The sequence below is a fragment of the Heloderma suspectum genome, chromosome 10 (genome assembly GCF_057233095.1).
Source record: "Heloderma suspectum isolate Gila_16-S chromosome 10, 16-S_ref, whole genome shotgun sequence".
In the NCBI taxonomy this organism is placed as follows: Eukaryota; Metazoa; Chordata; class Lepidosauria; order Squamata; family Helodermatidae; genus Heloderma; species Heloderma suspectum.
In genome coordinates, this window is record NC_139467.1 from 4,494,308 (window position 1) to 4,514,074 (window position 19,767).

The 19,767-nt window shown below is 45.2% G+C and overlaps 1 protein-coding gene across 9 annotated transcripts; it reads right to left on the reverse strand.

Annotated features, from left to right (window-relative positions):
- Positions 1-1,711: 1,711 nt before the first annotated feature.
- On the reverse strand, positions 1,712-18,158 carry ADAD2 (adenosine deaminase domain containing 2). Of its 9 annotated transcripts, XM_084814694.1 has the most exons (13): positions 17,637-17,715; positions 13,056-13,230; positions 11,905-12,071; positions 10,133-10,237; positions 9,733-9,825; positions 9,554-9,598; positions 7,891-8,016; positions 7,148-7,298; positions 6,456-6,620; positions 5,178-5,392; positions 4,334-4,568; positions 2,890-3,022; positions 1,712-2,736 (listed from the first exon to the last, which is right to left on the reverse strand). In XM_084814694.1, the coding sequence occupies exons 2-13, from the start codon at positions 13,067-13,069 to the stop codon at positions 2,626-2,628; spliced, it is 1,560 nt and encodes a 519-aa protein (XP_084670820.1). In that variant the 5' UTR covers positions 13,070-13,230; positions 17,637-17,715; the 3' UTR covers positions 1,712-2,625. The 9 variants fall into 9 exon arrangements, with proteins under 9 accessions (XP_084670820.1, XP_084670823.1, XP_084670822.1 ...); XM_084814697.1 differs by lacking the exons at positions 13,056-13,230; positions 17,637-17,715 and adding an exon at positions 18,010-18,158; XM_084814696.1 differs by lacking the exon at positions 13,056-13,230 and having other exon boundaries at positions 17,642-17,788.
- Between the last annotated feature and the right edge of the window lie 1,609 nt (positions 18,159-19,767).

A 19,767-nucleotide genomic window follows, 5' to 3' on the forward strand; every position in this document is an offset into this window, starting at 1 on the left:
GAAAGAAAAAAAATGTAAGAACATGGGAGACCTACAAGTGGAAGATGATGACATCTAGAATGCACCCAACCTCAGTAAAATTCTGTGAATGAGGCAGGGTGATTGCACAATAAAAACCTCGCTAGAAGGACCCTTAGCAGGTGTGGTGGTGATATGTTTTTCTACCTGAGCTTCTGTTGTGGTTTTAGATCACTTCCAAGTGTCTAGGAGATATTTGATTCTCTCTTTCCACTTCCTTTTAATTATTCTTTATTTTTGAGAAAATTTCTTCTTTTGAAATCAAATGAGACTGCTGGCCTAGCAACACATGGTGATAAAAAGGTATTTGAAAAAGTGTGTTTAACACTCTCATTTTTATTTTGAACAGAAAGCAGTGGATTGGGTGAAGAGAGGCAATCAAACAGCAATCTCTCCTAATTTCCCCTTCAGCAGGGGCTGGAATAAAACAAGGGGGAGCCCCCAAGACACCAGCCAGGAAGCCCACATGGCACTTCCCTCTCTGAACTTTGCCATTTCTGGGGTGGGTACCCCAAAACCTAAAGCCAAGAGGAAGAAGGCAAGTGATTGGGCACTGGCATCTGTTTGAGTTCTCTCTCTACACAGCATTGTCAGCACAATTGTCCCTGCCATGGCACCCAGAGAGGACGAGCAAGAGAAAAGAGGTAGGAACAGCTGCTACCTTCTTTCACTTGCACACTTCTTTGCCCACTTGCAGAAAGAAGTGATGTGTGTGTGTGTGGGGGGGGCATGTTGCTGAAGGGTCTGGAGAAAAGAGAGATTCCTGTTTACTGTTTGATTGCCTCTCCTCACCCAGTCCGCTGTTTTTCCTTCAAAATAAAAGTAACAGTGTTAAGCACCCTTTTCCAAACACATGTTTAAAATCATATGAGTTATTTAAATACTTCTACACCACCATTTGGTAAAGTAGAACTCCAAAGCAGCTAACAATACAGGAAGAAAACATAAAACACAAAACAAGACAAACCCAAAGCAGAATAAAACATCAAGGTAAAACATACACACACAAAATCTCCGGCATTTCAACAGCCAGGAAATCAGTCCTAATTGAGCCCAAAGCCTTTCTTAAAGAGCCATGCCTTCAGCATAACCAGAATGCAAATGACAAAGCAGCCAGGCCTGAGGAAGGGCACTGAGGAGTCACAACCAAGAAGGCCCTGTCTTGCGAGACCATCTGCCATACCAGCAGAGAAAAGCACAGCACTGCCTTTGAGAGGAGGTGGTACATGGGGATAATAATATGGAGGTTGTTGTAAGGATTACTGAGAAACATATTCAAGGCATTTTGAACACTCTAAAGCACTATATAAATGCTCTTATTATTACTGCTACTCCTATTTCTCTCCTGAAATGCTTGCTCCTGGATCCCAAAAAATCAAACCCGTTATAGGGAGAAGGTTGATTTTTGCTCCCATTAGTTCAAGTTAAGATTCTCAGGATTCCACATCCAACACCACATTCTGTGCATCCCTCCCTGTCTGCACTGTGGCCACAAAGCCCAGTGCTTCCATGTCTGAAATCAGGGCCACCAGGATGCCCCTTTTAAGTCAAGGTATTCAGAGTTCATAGGGAAAGCCTTGGCAACAAAGTTAGCAAGATGAAGTGAAAGAAGTCACTGTCCATTTTGGACTAAGACACAAGTTCTCAGGACATGAGCTTTGCCTCAGTTTGAAGAAACAGCCACACACAAGTTCTAAGGTCAACATTTCTTTATTGAAATGGAAGGCTGGTAAAGATTGTTCTACAAAAGCAGCAACCAAACAAACACATTTCCAAACAAACACAGAATGGAAAACACTCAGCCCCCAACAATAAAGTGCATCTAATTAAGAAGAACCTGGGTGTTTATTGTGCACCTCGTATGTTGCACTGACCTGGTACAAAACACACAGAGACGTGAGATTGGACACAACAATAAACTATGGTTTGTCATTACAGGAATAAACCACAGTGAGCCCTGGGCTCAAGCATTCCCCCATCCTCTGGCACAGCTGTGGGGAGATCAGAAGCTTTCACTTCATTTTGTATTAACCTCAGTTTAGCATTACATCTGAACCCTAAACTGTGGTTAATCTTAACTATACTTTGTCACAACTTTGTTTGAAGCTGGCTTGTTCCAACAAACCATAGCTAAAATTACCCACTGCTTAGGGTTCAGATGTAACAACCAGCTGCAGTTAATCAAAAACAGACAGCTTCTAATCTCCTCACAGCTGCACAGGAGGAGAAGAGGGAAGGGGGGCCCACAAGTCTAAGGCTCGCTGTTCGTTCCCATAACAATAAAACACAGCCACAGAGTGGGTACAAAGGAAAAAGAAGAAATCTACAACTGCCACATACCTAAGTAAATTTGAAAATTCAGAACTTCAGACCTAAATTACATACCCTCCTTCCTATTTCATCATAGAAAAGAGTCACTGTGAGAACAGCATCATGGGAAAACAATATATTTAAATATTTCTAGCCCCACCTTCCCCCCAAATGCAACAACATTGAGGGCTCTCTGTTCACTAGGTTAAAGTGTGCCATTCTTGCCCACATCTGGCCGTACATCCTATACCTGAAAGGTCTTCAGTATGCAGCCAGTACCTGAGCTGCCAGGCCAATCTAGCTGGCAAAGATGTCCACCAACTGCTTTTTGGGCCACTTCCCAAAATCTTGCAAGCTCAGCTGGGCATACACCTGGCGTTTGGCACCCTGATAGGCTTCAGCTTGAATCTAGTGGAAGAAGAGAGGAAACAGGTCTAGAAGTGCAGGTTAAGAGAAAGATTAGACGCTCCCAAACAACCACCTTGAAGTCCCTGTTACTTGACCCATGATGAAAACAAAGTAAGGATAACAAAAGAACTCTGAAGGGGTTGAAAGGTACACCTTGGCTTTGTGATAGGTGGGCAGCACCATCAGGTCCTCTCTCTTCATCTCCTGAGCCACCTTTCTGAAGGATTTCAGCATGGCAGCCTTGCAAAGCCGACTAGGACGATACCGTTCACCTGGATCCACAATGCTGAAGAAGGTAAGAAGGATTCATAACAGGCACCTTACATGAATCAACATCAGGCTACCAAACAAAGCAGGCTCTCCATAAAACAATGTATTCCAGCAAATTCAGCCACGTACCCAGAAGGGCCACAAGTAGAACAGGAGAAATGGCTGAGTTCTGACTCAAGTGTCCAAATTCTACAGATTAGCCTTCCGCAACCATTCCCAGCCAGAATGCTCGCTGGGAATGATGACAGTTGCAGTCCAGCACATCTGGAGGGTACCAGGTTGTGGAAGGCTGATATGAACTTTATACATGGCAATTGAAAACACTAAAAAAAATTAATAGTTTAACATACGAGGAATAAGCAGTCCTTTAAAAAAAAAAAAAAATGTATACATTTTGTTATGTATACATTTTTAAAGCTTACAGTAGTAGTAAGTAGTCAGGGATACAAGAGTAAAGGTAACTGGATGCTGGTAACAATGTTACCCTTCAACAGCTTCCTGCCTCCAAACATACAGACCCAAAACAAAATTTGGCACCGAACAGTCTATCAAGTTTGTAACCCTCAACTATGTTCCATTTAGGCTTTCAGTAACATGGCGGAAGCATCACATTATCAGAAACCCACACACAAACCATCTATCTTTACTAGGGATGTAGAGATAGTGTAAAATCTGTTCCATTTGTGTTTTGCAGATTGTCAGGAGCCTTTCGTTCCGTCATCTGCCCATTGACGGAACTGGATTTTTCGTTTCCGACTTTCTGCAAATTTGCAACTGTGCAAATGTGCATTTGCACAAAATCGCACATGCGAAAACACTTGAATTCTCCCCCAAATGCACATTGTCATGCTTTTGTTTACAGGGGAAATGCACATTTTTGGCAATTTGTTTAAATTGAGCATATTTTCCTATGGGCAAAATATGCACAAAATTCAGGAAAGTTGGGGAAATGGTCCACAACAGTGTGGAATCCACCAGACAGGGGAAAAGCTGGTCTGCTGTGGAATCTGTGGGTCGGATTCATAAAAATCCAAACTCATTTGGTTCCGTTGCGGATTTTTCTGACATCCCTAATCTTTACTTTTTACCAGCTATCCCTATTCCTGAACAATCCAAATTATTTATTAGCACAAATTATGCTTGCATAAAAAGCATAGTTTGCAAGAACTGATTTTGCTTTGCTAGAAGCTATGGAATTTGGTTAGTGGAGTGTAGGTTCATTTATTTACAGTAAGCCAAGATTAATCACTGATAACACACACACACACACACACACACACACACAGATCTCATAGGCCCACCCTCACCCTTAGTGCCCCAAACTCACTCCCGTACTGCCTTCCCGATGGACCCATTCACAAGTTCTAGCATCTCATCTCCACCACACCAATTAAGGCTCAGGGAGCGACACCCTGGTGGCGTGTCAAGAGAGGCCACACAGGGGCCTTCGAAGAGGTACACCTGCTTGTGGCTGAAGGGCTTTGGCAAGCCGTCCTTGGGCCCCAGCTGCAGTCGCTCATTGATGACCCGATGAAGGATGGCATGGTCTTGGTAAGGGTCAGCTAGAACACACAATTTAAAAGGGAGTGCGGGGGGGGGGGGAGAGAGAAGGTAATTGTGAAGAGAAGGCAGGGCATACTGAGGCTAGCATTATCTGGGAACATAACACATGGTTGATCCCTCCAACTGGATGACTCCAGAGGCTCCCAACCCTGCCAAGAAGGACAATGGAGACACTGATGTGATTTAAGCTACAGCTAGGGAGGAAGGCAAAGGAGCAAATGGCTCAGCCACAATCTAGGGAACCCTGCCTTGTCCCTTACTCTGTCATTGGGTGCCCACAAGGGAAAGTGTTCCCCATAATGTTTTTGGTGATCCCCAGAGAGCATCCCCTGCTACAGGAGTCTCCACATCCCATCCTGAGGCCATCATGCTTCCTTAGGATCCTGCATATTAGCATGACCCACAGTGCAGTACTGGATCAGAACAGTAGGCTTTTTGTTCAGTCAGTGTCCAAAATCAAGGAATCTCCTGTGCCCAAATCAACCCTCTGTTTTCCTGTACAAGCCTGGATTATTTTTTTTCTTAACTCTGAGACTATAGGAGAATGCCAGTACTGAGCATGCTGGACCCTTTCAGTTGGGTTCCATGTAAAAACAATAATAAACCACCTAGGATAATGCTGGTGATGTACACGGGGTGGATGATGTGGCTGAGGAGGGCGCCCTGGACTCCCAAGACACTCCAACGGGTCAGCTTGTCACTGCCAGAGACAGAGTAGACATAGGCAGACAGCATGCTGGGGCGGCAGTATGAGACAGGCCTGAGCACCCCTTTAATGCTGACATGAAGCCCAACAGATGGATTCGGCTGCGACAACACAGTCCTGCAGGCAAGGGATCAAAAAGGAAAACATAAACTCAGAGAAAAGTTTGGGGAGTATGTGCATACAGTAACTGGGCTAGCTTAGGGTGGACTGAAGGATCCCAGGGTATGGTCTGAAACCACCGTGCTGAAGCTAAGCAGGTCTGGGTCTGGTCAGTGCCTGGATGGAGGCTATCTGGGAACCCCATGTGGAAGTAAGCCAGAATATAATGTGGGAGGTACTGGCCTCTCCCACACTGGAGGCATTCAAGATGAGGCTAGACAGCCATCTGTCCGGGATGCTTTGACTTGGATGCCTGCACTGAGCAGGGAGTTGGACTCGATGGTCTTATAGGCCCCTTCCAACTCTACTATTCTATGATTCTATAATAAATCAAAAATTATTATTCAACTCTTTTTTTTCTGTACCCCAAAAGAAGTCTCCCAGATTAGAGAAAGCACAAAGATAACCCTTGACAAAAAATTCCCTTGATATATAAGTCTGGCTCCTGAACTACCATTTTGTCAGCTTTCAGAAAGAATGTAGAAATAGTGGGGCTGTAGTGCAGTATTAGAGCACCTGCTTTGCATGCAGAATGTCCCTGGTTTGATCCCCAGCATCTCCAGCAGGGCTAGGAAAGCATCCTTTCTGAAACTGTGGAGAGCTATTGCTGCCAGTCAGTGTCGACAGTACTGGGCTAGATGGACCATTGATCTGACTCAGTATAAGACAGTTTCCTATGTTCCCAGTAGGTAAACAGGTTTTGCAGGTGTTCTTTTAAAAACCTGTTTGATCAGACATGAGAGGGGGCCAGAAGAAATTAGCATACACACCATAAATTGCAATGCCTCCCAAACCACTTTCAGCTCTCCTAAAAACTATTGTTTGTTCCCAGTCCAAATACAGTTAAAAGTCTTTCTACTGAATTTCTAATCTTTCTTCTAAGGTTTGGGAGATGTACCATTTTCCCCGCTACAAAAACAAACCAGCCCCTCTGCTCGCTCTCTCTCTCTCGCTCCCCCTCTCTCATTCACACCCTCACTCTAACGTCCATATCCTACTCTGACCCATACACAGCACTCACTGGAAGTTCTCTGAAGCTCCACTGGGTGTTCGGCTCAGGTAAAGATGCAGATAGTACCTTGGTTTCAGAGTCAGATGCACTCCATCTTCTGCCAGACAGAAGATGCACTTCTCAAGGGCAGTGGGGTCTTGGCTGCAGTGCATAAGTAGCTGCTTGTATAAGTACCTGAAGAGGATTGATGAAATGTGATCCACAAGCAAAGGCAGCCCTACCATAAAGCAGTCTGGCAACCACCTCAGCGATCAGGCTTCAGATGCTATCAAAGGACACAAAATGGGAGACAGACAAATCTGGCCTAAGGGCACAACCCGCTGGGAAATTCTAATGCACAAGTCCTGCTAAATGGACAAGAGACACCCAGGAGCATCAAAAAAGAACCCTGTGTGGGAATAACTGCACCAGAGAGGGCAGAAATAGCCTTTCCAGATGTCCCTAGAAGCATGCAAGAAGAATGCCTCTGAGCAGATCCAGAATGATTTTTCCCTCACCATTGGGTAATCCCAACAGTTCCCTCACATTCAGGATTAGGAATAAGAACCTCTCATGATTTCCAGGCAGGATTGATGCTAGACAACTCTCATTTTAGAAGTTACGCATTGCCTTCCACCTCTAGCTTTCTCCCTGAGTTGCTCTTCCTTAGCCAGACTAATAAACTCAGCACTGCACATGAGAACGGGGAAGGGGTGCCTTACCTCAGCAATGCTCTGCGGGCCATCACCAGTCCATGCATATCATGGATTCTCCTGCCACTGAAATCCATCCAACCCTCGTAGCAAACATCACCTGTTCCTAGGGCAACCAGCTCATAGGTCTCCTTGTAGTTGCTCAGACTGTCTTCAGCCTCTGAAGGGGCAGGAAAGGAGCCATGAAAGTATCGGTTGGGACTTCACAGACTGGCTCAAAACAGAGAAGAAATATCCAGATGGGGAACATCCGTTCAGGAACAGCTCCTCACCTACCATCTGGGATGGGTTAACCACTATGCTGAACATTCTGCTGAGCGGGGCATAAGCCAAAAGTGGTGTTCCTACTGTAATGTCATTACCTGGAATTTGTATAGGGGTTCAACTAGATGCATTTTCCATCCCTTCAAGCTGATTCTACCTCTTTAAGAACAGCTCTGCTGGATCAGACTGCGAGATCCATCGATTTCCCACAACAGCCAACCAGGTGCCTCCAGAAAGTGCAATATCCCTCTCCAGTACCACCAGGGCACAAAGGCAATACCCTTCTCCATTTTTGCTCTCCAACAACTGGAACTGAGTGGCATACGGCCTCTTAACCTTGATACCCAGTATAGCCACCATGGCTAGTAGGAAATGGTAGACCTCCACCTCCCCAGCCATCTCCATAAATTAATTCAACCACCTTTAAAAGTGTTCTACGCTAATCTCTTTGAAAAGGTGGTTTTATAAAAAACCAGCAAGTGACTCACCTCTCTCCAGTATAAATGCTGCCACACTGCTCATACAACCTCGGTAGCTCAGCTGTTCTCCAAGGAGCATTTCGCACATGTCACTGGTAATAGCGGCACAACGCTGCTGATGGGATACTTCATTTTCTGGTGGAGAAAAGAGAGGCAGTTCTCTTTGGGATAACTGCTTTGACACCCCCTAGTGGCTGTTTATTCTTCAGTGTGGGAAGATCTTGTCTTTTGGGGCAAGGGTGGGCAGAAGGTAGATCGGAACCTACTGGTAGATCTCTGGGTGATTTGCAGTAGATGGGCAAGGATTTCTGATGCCCAACTGTTTAACAATAACAGCAATATAAGTGCTCCCCTGCCACACACACACACACACACACCCTCTAAAGTATATTGCTGAAATGAAGAACGCTTGGGCTAACCAGAAGCAGATGGACCGTGAGCACCATTCAGTTCTGGTAATCAAAACAAGTTCCTGGGCTTAGATTGCTTCAATTCTAAGGGCATGTCTTCTGATGGATCATGAGGGTCTAGAAAAACAAAGTATAGCCTGCAAGCCTGAAGACCTCTGATCTAGGAACAGATTTTAAATGCCAGACAACACCATGAAAAAAGATTGACATTTCTTCATCACTACACTGGAGAGAGAGGGAACAGATTAGGAGTTGAAAGTGGGATGGCAAAGGCATCATTGCCTTTGACACACACACACACACACACACACACTTACTTACTTACTTACTTATTTGGTCCCATTGCCATTTCTGCAATTTTGAAGGCTTTTAGAAATGCTACAAAACCCTGCAAATTGTACTTAACAGATGTGATAGGGGGCTGAATATATACATACATAGGCATCAATAAGTCTCTCATATCACTTTCACATGTAATGAAAGTTATGGGTATAGAACAGTGCGTCAATAGGGTAAAGAAAATATATTTTCTCAAAGGTTTGTTCTTATCAATAGTTTGGTGTTACGTGAAAAATCCTTTTCCTTGCACATGTCCTCCTCCCCACCTTGCGTTCTCTTTTAATCAATTACTTCTGCTTTCATGGAAACCAGTTTGCCATTACACCTGAACCAGCAAACTGTGGTTTACACAATCCCTCCAAATCAGGATTAAACTGTGGTTTACAGTCATGATTTGGAGGGATTGCAGAAACCACAGTTTGCCAGTTTGGATGCAATAGCAAACTGTACTTTCTCTGGAAGTAGAAGAAACTGATTAAAAAAGAGCATGCAGTGAGAGAGATGGGAGAGTAAACCAGCACAAGGCTCATTTATCTGCTGTTGCCCACTAGCATTTTTGGACTACAACTCCAAAAAGCGTAGAACACACAGGAACATAGGAAGCTACCTGATACCAAGTCCAATCTAGCTTAGTGTTGTGTTCACTGACAGGCAGAGGCTCTCCGAGGTCTCAGCAAGGGGTCTTTCCCAGCCCTGCCACTTAAAACCACCACCGTAACTTTCCTAGCACAGAACCCACCACCAGGTGTGGGGAAGGCAAAAGGCCACTGTCGTTTTGTCCTTGGCCTCTTCAAAGCAGGAAGGCCTTAAAAAAAGAAAAACTCAAAAGGCGTCTTGCTATGAAGGACACACGAAAGTTATGGCTATAAGACAGGGAACCAATGGGGTAAAGAAAAGACATTTTCTCAAGTCTTCACTCTTACCAACAAGCAGAGGTTTTACAGGAGGAGCCTGGATTGCTGGCAAACCTACAACACACAAAAGAAACCCCACCACATTGATATGAGGAGGCATACTGAGGCACAGCCACCCAGTGCTAAATCTGCTGGCAATTCATTGAACCAGTCCCATGAGAACCTTCTTCCCTGCTGTGTATACCCACCCAGGTCAGGTTTGGGGAGGAAACTGTTCGCCTTTTCCAGCTTGTGGAGACTGCACTCAGTTCCCAAATCTTCCTTCAGTGCCAGGGCTTGGCCTGGGGAAATATAAAGCAACACAAGTACCTCTGTACATGTGCAGACTGCCTTCCCTTTAGAACGGAGCAACCACAGAGGATACACCCATGTACCTGTAACTGGAAGTATGACTTCAGCCCTGGAAAGAGCCACTGAGAGACCAGGGTTGATTCCTAGCTCGTATAAGGTAATGGAGGAGAGGTCCACCCAACTCAGTAAAAATACCTCACAATTCCAGAATTCAGAGTACCTGAATTCTATTAGCTCCATGGAGCAAAACAGGGCTGGGAAGACCAAGAAAAGTTTTGCAGTGTGCACAAGACTCACTTTTATCTTGGAACTTCTCCCCTTGCTTATCACAAGCATTATCCATCGGCTGATCCCATCCATCCAAGAGTGGCTTCTTAAAAGAGGCAGGAGGCAAGAGTGGTGCTGCAAGACAGTTGGTGGGAAAGTGAGGGAAGGGGTGCAAGGGCAGAGAAACAAAACATGAACATGGGGCATAGAAGAACATATGAAACGCCCTGCTGGAGCTGACCAAAGACCTATCTAGTCCAGGATCCTGGCACAGTGGCCAACCAGGTACCCATGGAACAAAGGAAGGCACTTCCCACTTTCTCTCAGCACCAACAAAACTTATAGAGCTTCCTGCTCCCACTTGAGATCTCCCTGTTAGTTAAGATTGGCATCGGGGCCCTCCACTATCTGAGGTTAGGCAAGTGGAGACTAGGGAAAGGGAATTTCCTGTGGCGGACCCCAATTCTAGAATGCTCTCCCAGGGTTGCTAATCTGTTGTCCAGCTAGGTAAGCTTCCAGTGCCAAGCTAAGATCTCTTTTATTTGCCCAGGCTTTTGTATTAAATTTGATGCTGTTGCCCCCTTTGAGTATTTTTCTGTGAGAGTTTTATCTGTTACTTTTATCACTTGACTATTGGTTTTAGTGTTTTAACACTGTATTTTTAGAGATTGCTTTTGGCACTGTTTTGTATTTACACTCTTGAGAGTCGGCTTGAAAATTCCTTAAATTACAAAGTGTGTAATAAATGTTTTACATAAGTCCTCACTCTCAAGGGTAGGCAGAAGATAGATGGGGATTTGCAAAAGATCGTTTTTTACTGTATTCTGTCTGGATGACTTTGTATTTAGAGCTTCATATAGAAAGCTTTAACTACGGGGTGGTATACAATGTAAATAATAATAATAATGTATTTTTATCATGTTGGCTTTTGTATTTGCTTCTGTATTTTTATTGTTTTGGTTCTAATGTTGCATTTTTAGATCATTGTTCTGTATTGTTTATTTTTATTGTATGATGCCTAGAGAAACTCTTCTACAGGAGCCAGATAAACACACATAAATAAGGGTACAATCCTATGCATGTTGAGACAGAAAAAAAGTCCTACAATTCCCAGTATTCTCAAGCCAGCATGGCTGGGTGGTGAATGCTGGGAGTTGTAGGACGTTTTTTGGTCCAAACATGCATAGGATTGTACCCTTATTTATGTGTGTTTATCTGGCTCCTGTAGAAGAGTTTCTCTAGGCATCATACAATAAAAATAAACAATACAGAACAATGATTCTACCCTACATGAGAAAAGAGGAGCCGAGGAAAAGCCTGACACATGTTAGGGAGAGCAAGGCCAAACAAAACTTCCAGATGGGTTAGTTTGTTGCAGCAAAACCCACTAAGAGTCTTGTGGCATCTTAACGATGGACACATTTATTATGGCATAACCTTTATGCCATAATAAATGTGTTAGTCTTTAAGGTGCCAGAAGATTCTTTGTTGCTTTAGGGGCCAAGTCAGTGCTGTGCAGTGTCAATGCTTTTGATTTCAAAGAAGCAGCCAATCCTTCGGCTGTGAGTCTCTTGTGAAATGCGACTTCGAAAGCACTTTGTGCATTAAAATATGTCATAAAAATTAACCATCCAGATCCAGGTTCATCAATCCAGTTTTGCCCGCTGTTGGTGTCACACCCTACGCCTACTGAATTCAAGCTATGGCAAGAATTCACTACTCACGCAACATTAACATTGTACCCACAACCTGCCATTTATGCTCCCTCTTACCAGGCCCAGTTCACACTCATTACCACCTACCCTCTCCTTGTGCAACACCAGCAGATTTGGAGGAGTCTGCAGGAGAAAGAGGTTTTTCCAAAGCTAGGGGCTGAAGTTGTTCTTCCTTCCAAGGGGACTGGGGCTGACTTGTCTGAAGTGATGCTGCCAGTTTAGGTTTCCGGGAACCCATTCTTGCCATCTTTTCTCTGTCCAACATCATTTAGGAAAGAAGACAAAGATAAAAACTCTCCATTTTCAAGGAGAAAGTACATTTAAATTATACCTTTTTACTGGAATTTTTCTACAGTAAAACAAAAACACCAATTCCCATGTGTGCGTTGCTTCTGTTTTAAATCCACTTTAAAACTTGGGGGGGGGGCTGTGCCTCAACATTCCAGAGTTTCAGGTTCAGACATCGAATCAAACACAGCATTCCTGGGTTATGAAAGCTGATGCAAAGCAGAACTGGCAAGCAGGTAGGAGACAGCTCACTCTCCGCTGCACGGCCCCAGTTAGTTGTCACATGTGAACTGGGACATATACAAAGTGACAGGGTTATTTAAATAATTTAAATATTGAGGCTTGGCCTGTTCCTGATTGGTTCTGGCTCAGTTTATAAGTGGGATTGTAGCATACTCTTATTTGCGACTGAAGCTGGCATTTATGCCAAAATGTTTCACATTTTAAAAATCTGTTTATAATTGTTAAAAATCTAGAAATCTCTAAACTGGGTGCACTATTGTTAGTCATTTATTTTGTTTTGGAGTGCTGTGTCACGTGCATTGCATCACCTACGTGTCAGTTTATTTAAATATCGTAATGAGACAAATGATGTCAATAAGCAAGTTTGTATATTGCAGTAAACATCCTATCAATTTTTCTGTAATTTTGAAATTTCACAAATTTACAGTGAAATCCTATACACGTCTACTTTGTCTACATGACAAAGAAAAGGCAGAAGTGCTCAATTCCTACTTTGGCTCAGTCTTCTCCCAAAAGAGGGCCTATGACCCCCCTGGCAAAGGCAAAGTACAGGCTGAAGGGGCAGGATTGCAGCTTGAGATTCATAGGCATATGGTCAAGGAACACCTAATTACTTTGAATGAGTTCAAATCTCCAGGGCCAGATGAACTGCACCCTCGAGTAATAAAGGAACTGGCAGAAGAGCTCTCGGAACCACCATCTATTACCTTTGAGCAATCATGGAGGACGGGTGAAGTGCCAGATGACTGGAGGAGGGCTAATGTTGTCCCTATCTTCAAAAAGGGTAAAAAGGAGGAACCTGGGAACTACAGACCAGTCAGTCTGACATCAATCCCTGGGAAAATTCTGGAGCAGATGATAAAGCAATCCATCTGGAAGTACCTTGAAAACAATGCAGCGATTACTCAAAGCCAACATGGATTTGTAAAGAACAAATCCAGCCAGACGAATCTGATCTCATTTTTTTATCAGGTCGCCTCCCTTGTGGACCGTGGGAATGCTGTGGACATAATATACCTCGACTTCAGCAAAGCTTTCGACAGAGTGCCCCATGATATCCTGATGAGCAAACTAGCTCAAAGTGGGCTAGATGAAATAACGATCCAGTGGATCTACAGTTGGCTACAGAATCGGACTCAAAGAGTGCTTATCAATGGGATCTTCTCAAACTGGGGAGAGGTAAAGAGTGGGGTACCGCAGGGCTCAGTCCTGGGCCCAGTGCTCTTCAACATTTGTATTAATGACTTGAAGGAGGAGGTGCAGGGAATGCTGATCAAATTTGCAGATGACACAACATTGGGCGGGATAGCTAATACTTTGGAAGACAGAAACAAAATTCAAAGTGATCTAGATAGACTGGAGCGCTGGGCAGAAAACAACAGAATGACATTTAATAGGGATAAATGCCAAGTTCTGCACCTAGGAAAAAGAGACCAAATGCACAGTTACAAGATGGGGGATACGTGGCTCAACAACACTACAAGTGAGAAAGATCTTGGAATTGTTTAGATCACCAGCTGAATATGAACCAACAATGTGATGTGGCTGCAAAAAGGCAAATGCTATTTTGGGCTGCATTAATAGAAACATAGCTTCCAAATCCCGGGAAGTACTAGTTCCCCTCTACTCAGCACTGGTTAGGCCTCATCTGGAGTACTGTGTCCAGTTCTGGGCACCACACTTTAAGAAGGATGCAGACAAGCTGGAGGGGGTTCAGAGGAAGGCAACAAAGATGATCAGGGGACTGGAAACAAAGCCCTCTGAGGAGAGAAAGAACTGGGCATGTTTAGCCTTGAGAAGAGAAGACTGAGGGGAGATAGGATTAGCGCTGTTAAAGTACTTGAAAGGTTGTCACAGAGAGGAAGGTCAGGATCTCTTCTCAATCATCCCAGAATGCACGACACGGAATAATGGGCTCAAGTTACAGGAAGCCAGATTCTGGCTGAACACCAGGAAAAACGTCCTGACTGTTAGAGCAATGTGACAATAGAACCAATGACCTAGGGAGGCGGTGGGCTCTCCCACACTGGAGGCGTTCAAGACGAGGCTGGACAGCCATCTGTTGGGGATGCTCTGACCTGGATTCCTGCATTGCACAGGGGGTTGGACTCGATGGCCTTGTAGGCCCCTTCCAACCCTACTATCCTATGATTCTATGAATCTACTCAGGAATAAATCCCACTGAGTTCAAAGAGACTTACTGTAACTAGAATTGCAGCCTTAGTGATTTTCTATCCAGAAATCAAACAGGTTTACTTTGTTAAAATTTCTCATTTTTAAACAACAACTAAGCTCTCAACTCTACAATACTACCAGCCCATAAACACTGTTTTGGGTGCAACCCTATGCATGTTTAAACAGAAAAAAAGAACTACAACTCCCAGCATTCTTCAGCCAGCATGGCTAACTGAGGAACTCTGGGACTTGTAGGAACTTTTTTCTGTCTAAACATGCATAGGATTGCACCCTTGCTTTTTCCCTTTTATATTGAAAGCCAGCATGAGTCTTCAGCTTTGAATGGAAAGGCAGGATAGAAAAATCTATTAATAAATGTAACAAACACAAAACTGCCACTTCCCACAAAATGGTCATGAGCCTCAATGTTTTCCTTTCCCAAAGTACTGTTTGATGCCACCAGAATTCCCTTGAAGCTCTATAGCTTCCCAACCCCTGCATTTTTTAGTCCCTACAACCTCATAACCCCACCATAGAATTCCCCAGTCCCAAAAGTATTTCTCAGACCCACTTCTCCCCACTCAGTATTTCCTTGCCAAACCTTCATGATACCCATACAACCTCCCAAGCAACCCACAGGATTCCCTCTCCCCTGAAGTTCAACAGAATATACCGAATGGCCACAAGTCTTAGTCACACAATTTTACCTCAAGATTTTGCTGCTCTCTCTCAACAGACACATCCTCCTCTACTTCACAATACCCAAATAATTCCTCTCCCAAACTCCACAGAGTGCCCATACCAAATCGCTAATAATCCCCCCCGCCGCTGAATCTTATCTTTCCCAAATGATCGACAGAATTACTCGTCACCCAATTTCTATAGACCCTCCTTGTCAAGTTCCACACAACACTGATGAAGGAAGCCAAAAAACTAGGCCTTCTCTGCAGTGGCTCTTATCTTGTGGAATTCCCTCCTGAGGGAAACCCGCAAAATCCACACCGTTCATTCTTTTGGGAGGGCCATTAAAATCTTTCTATCTGGCCAAGATTTTTTAAGGTGCAATCCTATGCACATTTAGACAGAAAAGTGTTGTACAATTCCCAGCATTCCCCAGCCACCTTTAATCCATTAAGCTGCTTCTGAGATTAAACAGTGGGAAAGCTGCACATAAATTGAAATAATAGATGATGAAAGACTGTCACCTGATTAAAGGAACAGCCAATAAACCTTTTATTCATTTTATTTATTTGAAAGTATTTTTAGGCCAGCTTTAAGGGTGGAGTCATCCCAAGTGGCACACAAGATAAAACAGTAGCTAATCATATGAATTTGAATCCATGCAAATTTGCACAGGACAGCATTGTAGTTCTAAAGATAAAAAGCGTAATTTCTTTGTTCAGATGATGAATGCCAGTGTCACAGCAGGCAACACCTTCGAAGACGCGGCTTCCCTTTCTCTCACATATGAGAGGGGTTACCTTTTAAACTGAGTTTTGCCACAGCAAAAACTATAGTCCATGCATCTTTTTACAAAATTAAAACCTGCTACCTGGTTTTCGGTTAACTGATCAGCTAAATATTGCAGCTCGTACTTTTAATATTCCCTTGAAACAAAGTCCACCACTTGTGCCCACAGATATTTCCTTTCGTAAGGTGCCCCAGCATATCCCACAGTCCACAACAACCCCCTCACCTCCCCAAGGCTCTGTAGGGACACCCCACAGAATTCCCTTACGCCATGGCCCCCCACAGAACACTCCAATATACAAAAACCCCTCCAATAAAATGAGCCCACCCAGGCCCCAAAGGGCCCTCACCCAAGAGGGCGAGGGCAACTTTACCACACCTCAGGCAGAGGCATGAAAAAAATGGCCATCCCCATGTAGGGTCAATTTTACTTCCCCCACCCCCAAATTCCACATTGCTCCTCACAGGATTCCCTCCTAAAGCCCCACAGAAGGGCCCTCCTCAAAAAGCCCTCACAGTCTATCCTCCCACAGATTTCCCCTCCTCAAAAGCAGACCCACACAGCATCCCCCCTTGCCCCAAAGCCCAAGAACCCCCCTACAAAATTTTCCCTCTTCCCTTCAAGAGAAGGGGAGACTCCCCCTGAAGTCCAGGATCCCCCTCCCCAAAGTTTTAAGATAAGCCGTCAGCTATTTATTGGATTTATACCCTGCTTTTCCACCCAAAAAATGGCACTCGAGGCAGCCTATAAAACAATTTAAAATAGAGCAAAACAATAAAGCCCATTACAATACAATAAAAACGTAGCAATTACAGAATAAAAGCAGCCCCCATCTACCCCCCCCAACTTCTACAGAGGCCTTTGCACCGCCCCCAACTTCTGGAGTTCCTCATTACCACCTCTCCGCCCCATTAATTAGGGTGCCTTGGGGAAGCCCTTATAGCCTTCCCCAACCTGGTGCCCTCCAGTTGTTTTGGATTACAACTCCCATCAACTCCAGCCAGCTTGGCTAATGATCAGGAATGCTGGGAGTTGTAGTCCAAAACATCTGGAGGGCAGTAGGTTGGGGAAGGCCGAGTTAGGAGATGGGTCTTTGGGCGTCCCAAAGCAAAGGGGAAAGTATTAGATAAGTGGGGATGGGGGGCACGGAGGGAAATGCACGTGGCAGGGAGTTAACAGTAGGGCTGGGATACAGACGCAGGAGAGTGCCGGGGGGCTGTGGGGAATGGCTGGGTTGGGGGGACGCGCAGCAGGAGAATGAGGCCTGGCAGCTTATGTGCAAATGCTGCAGTGGGGTAAAGAGGTGCAGCATTCAAGCCCCTAGATGGTGGGCGGGGGGGGGGGAGATCATAGAATAGTCGGGTTGGAAGGGGCCTATAAGACCATCGAGTCCAGCCCCAGCGATTTAGGCTCAGTTCAGTCCTTGGGGTGGAAAGGAGGCGGGGGCTGCTTGTACTCATTCACGGGGGGGCGAGCAGGAAGGCTGCCTGGAAGAAGAGAGAAATCCATCAGGATGTGGGGTGGACAAAGCAATGGGGAGGGGTGGAGGAAGGCCGGCTGGCACTTGGAGAGGGGGCAATGCTAAACTCGGGGAGGGGGTGCTTCTCCCCATACTCCCACCCTGGCGAGGAACCACACAGACCTCACCCCCAGGAAAGGCCCCCGCCTCTAATTTCCTCCCCTAGTCCCAGTGTTTAGCTGCCTCCATAGAACTGGAAAATGAAGGGCGCCTCGCTTCTCCACGCGGTAGGAGGAGGCTGGATCCGCTCTTGCTTCCTTGCCAGCCAATAAGGCAAGGGGAGGGGGGGGGAGACACAATAGCGACCAATCAGGCAAGGGGAGGCAGCACTCGGCTTCGCCCCCGTTTCACTCCCCCCCCCCCGGAGTGCTTCCACCAGCTTGGAGATCCGCTGCGAGGTCGCGGGGGCAGATCCTGCGAGGATCGCTCGGCCCCAGGAGGAGGCCCGTGTGGAGATCACGAAAGGCCGTGTCCAGAAAGCTGATGGAGGACCTGCCTTTGCGGCCACGAATGGTGACGAGGAGGATCAAGGTTTGGGTCCCAGGCCTGTCTTCCGCAGCCAGAGGGGGCTGGCTTTGGAAGGGGGGCTTTATACCCAGGGATTCGTCAAAAGCTGTTGGTTATTTGACAAAACTTGGTGCCTTCTAGACGTTTTGGACTTCAGATCGCATAAGCCCCATCCAACCCGGCCAGTGGTCAGGGGATTATGGGAGTTGTAGTCCAACGCTTCTGGAGGACACCCGGTTGCCTGCCCTGTCTTTCTCGTTTGCTTTTGTCAAATAACTGGCATCTTTTTGTAGCTTTAGTTTTGCAAGCAAATTTGAATTGGGCTTTTATTGTTGCTGGGAGTTCTTAGGTGTATAGTCTTTTGGAGCGTGTGCTGTTTTACTCTATCTGAGCAGCTTGGCTCAGTGTAGTTTTACTCAAGAGTAGTTCCCACTGAGCACAAGGGGACTTGCTCTTGAATAAACGTGCACAAGATTATTTATCTAAAAGAGGTATATGTCTTGCCTGACCACACAGTGGTCTACATAAAGTGCAGTTAAGGGTGCAATCCTATGCATGTTTAAGCAGAAAAAAGTCCTACAACTCCCAGCATGCCCCAGTCAGCCCAGAAAGTTGTAGGACTTTTTTCTGCCTAAACATGCATAGGATTGCACCCTAAATCAATAAAAGTTTCAGTGAAACCAGCATTGTGGATAATTTATTACAGATAGCGCTTTCCCTTGTCAAAAGGAGCCACACTTAACGTGGCACTGAGTATTCTTACATGTGTTTTTTATGTATCAGTGTTATACATTGTATTGTAATTTTCTAATAGTAATAGTACTTGCTATAATATTCTATTAACTTTGTCTGTTTTGGAACCAATATTTATTAACATATTTATTCTAGGTATCCCCCAAGGAGCTCAGGGGAACTTACATGGGTTTCCCCTATTTTTATTGAACACAACAACCCTGTGAGGTAGGTTAGACTGAGAAATGGATACTGCCCTTGGGTCAGTTACTAATGGAGCCCTTGCACGGGTGGCCCAAGCCCGCTGGCCCTGGTGTGCAGGTGGCTGGCCCTGGCGGCGGCGGCATGCATGCGGCCCCTACAACTGGCAGCTCAATGAGGAGAAACACTTGTTTCTGGAAGGAGCAGAATGCCCCTTCCAGAAACAAGGAGAAATGCATGTCTTCCCCCTGGAAACGCCACATCGCAGCTGCCAGCAGCAGGGGCCGTGCATGCACCAGGGCCAGCAGACCTGGGCCTCCTGCACAAGGGCTCCATTGGACACTGCCCGTAGTCAGTAACTGACCCAAAAAGTCAGCAAGCTTTGCAGCTGAGTAGGAATTTAGCCATGTGTTTTCCCCAGTCTGTTCACAAACTCTGACACTACACCACCCTTGCTGTTGTCTGATAGCATGTGATTTGTCCCACATTGATGCTTCATGTACTGCATTCATAGTATATTAAAGCTGTGCCTTTTTAACAATTCTACAGTCACAGGATCATTACGTTTTCTCACAAGGAAAGAGATTGTGTGAATCCATCCATCAGAGGAACTGCACTTTGTGTTTTTCCCACATGCCTGTTTCCCTGCCAGAGGGCTTAAAAATAAAAATGTTCAGTTTCCTTTGTTTATCTATGTGGTTTGGGGGTGTAGCCAAATTATGTCAGAATTAAAACAGCTATAATTATGTACACACTCACCTGGGAGTAAGCCCCATTGAACTCAGTGGGACTTACTTCTGAGTAGACATGCATA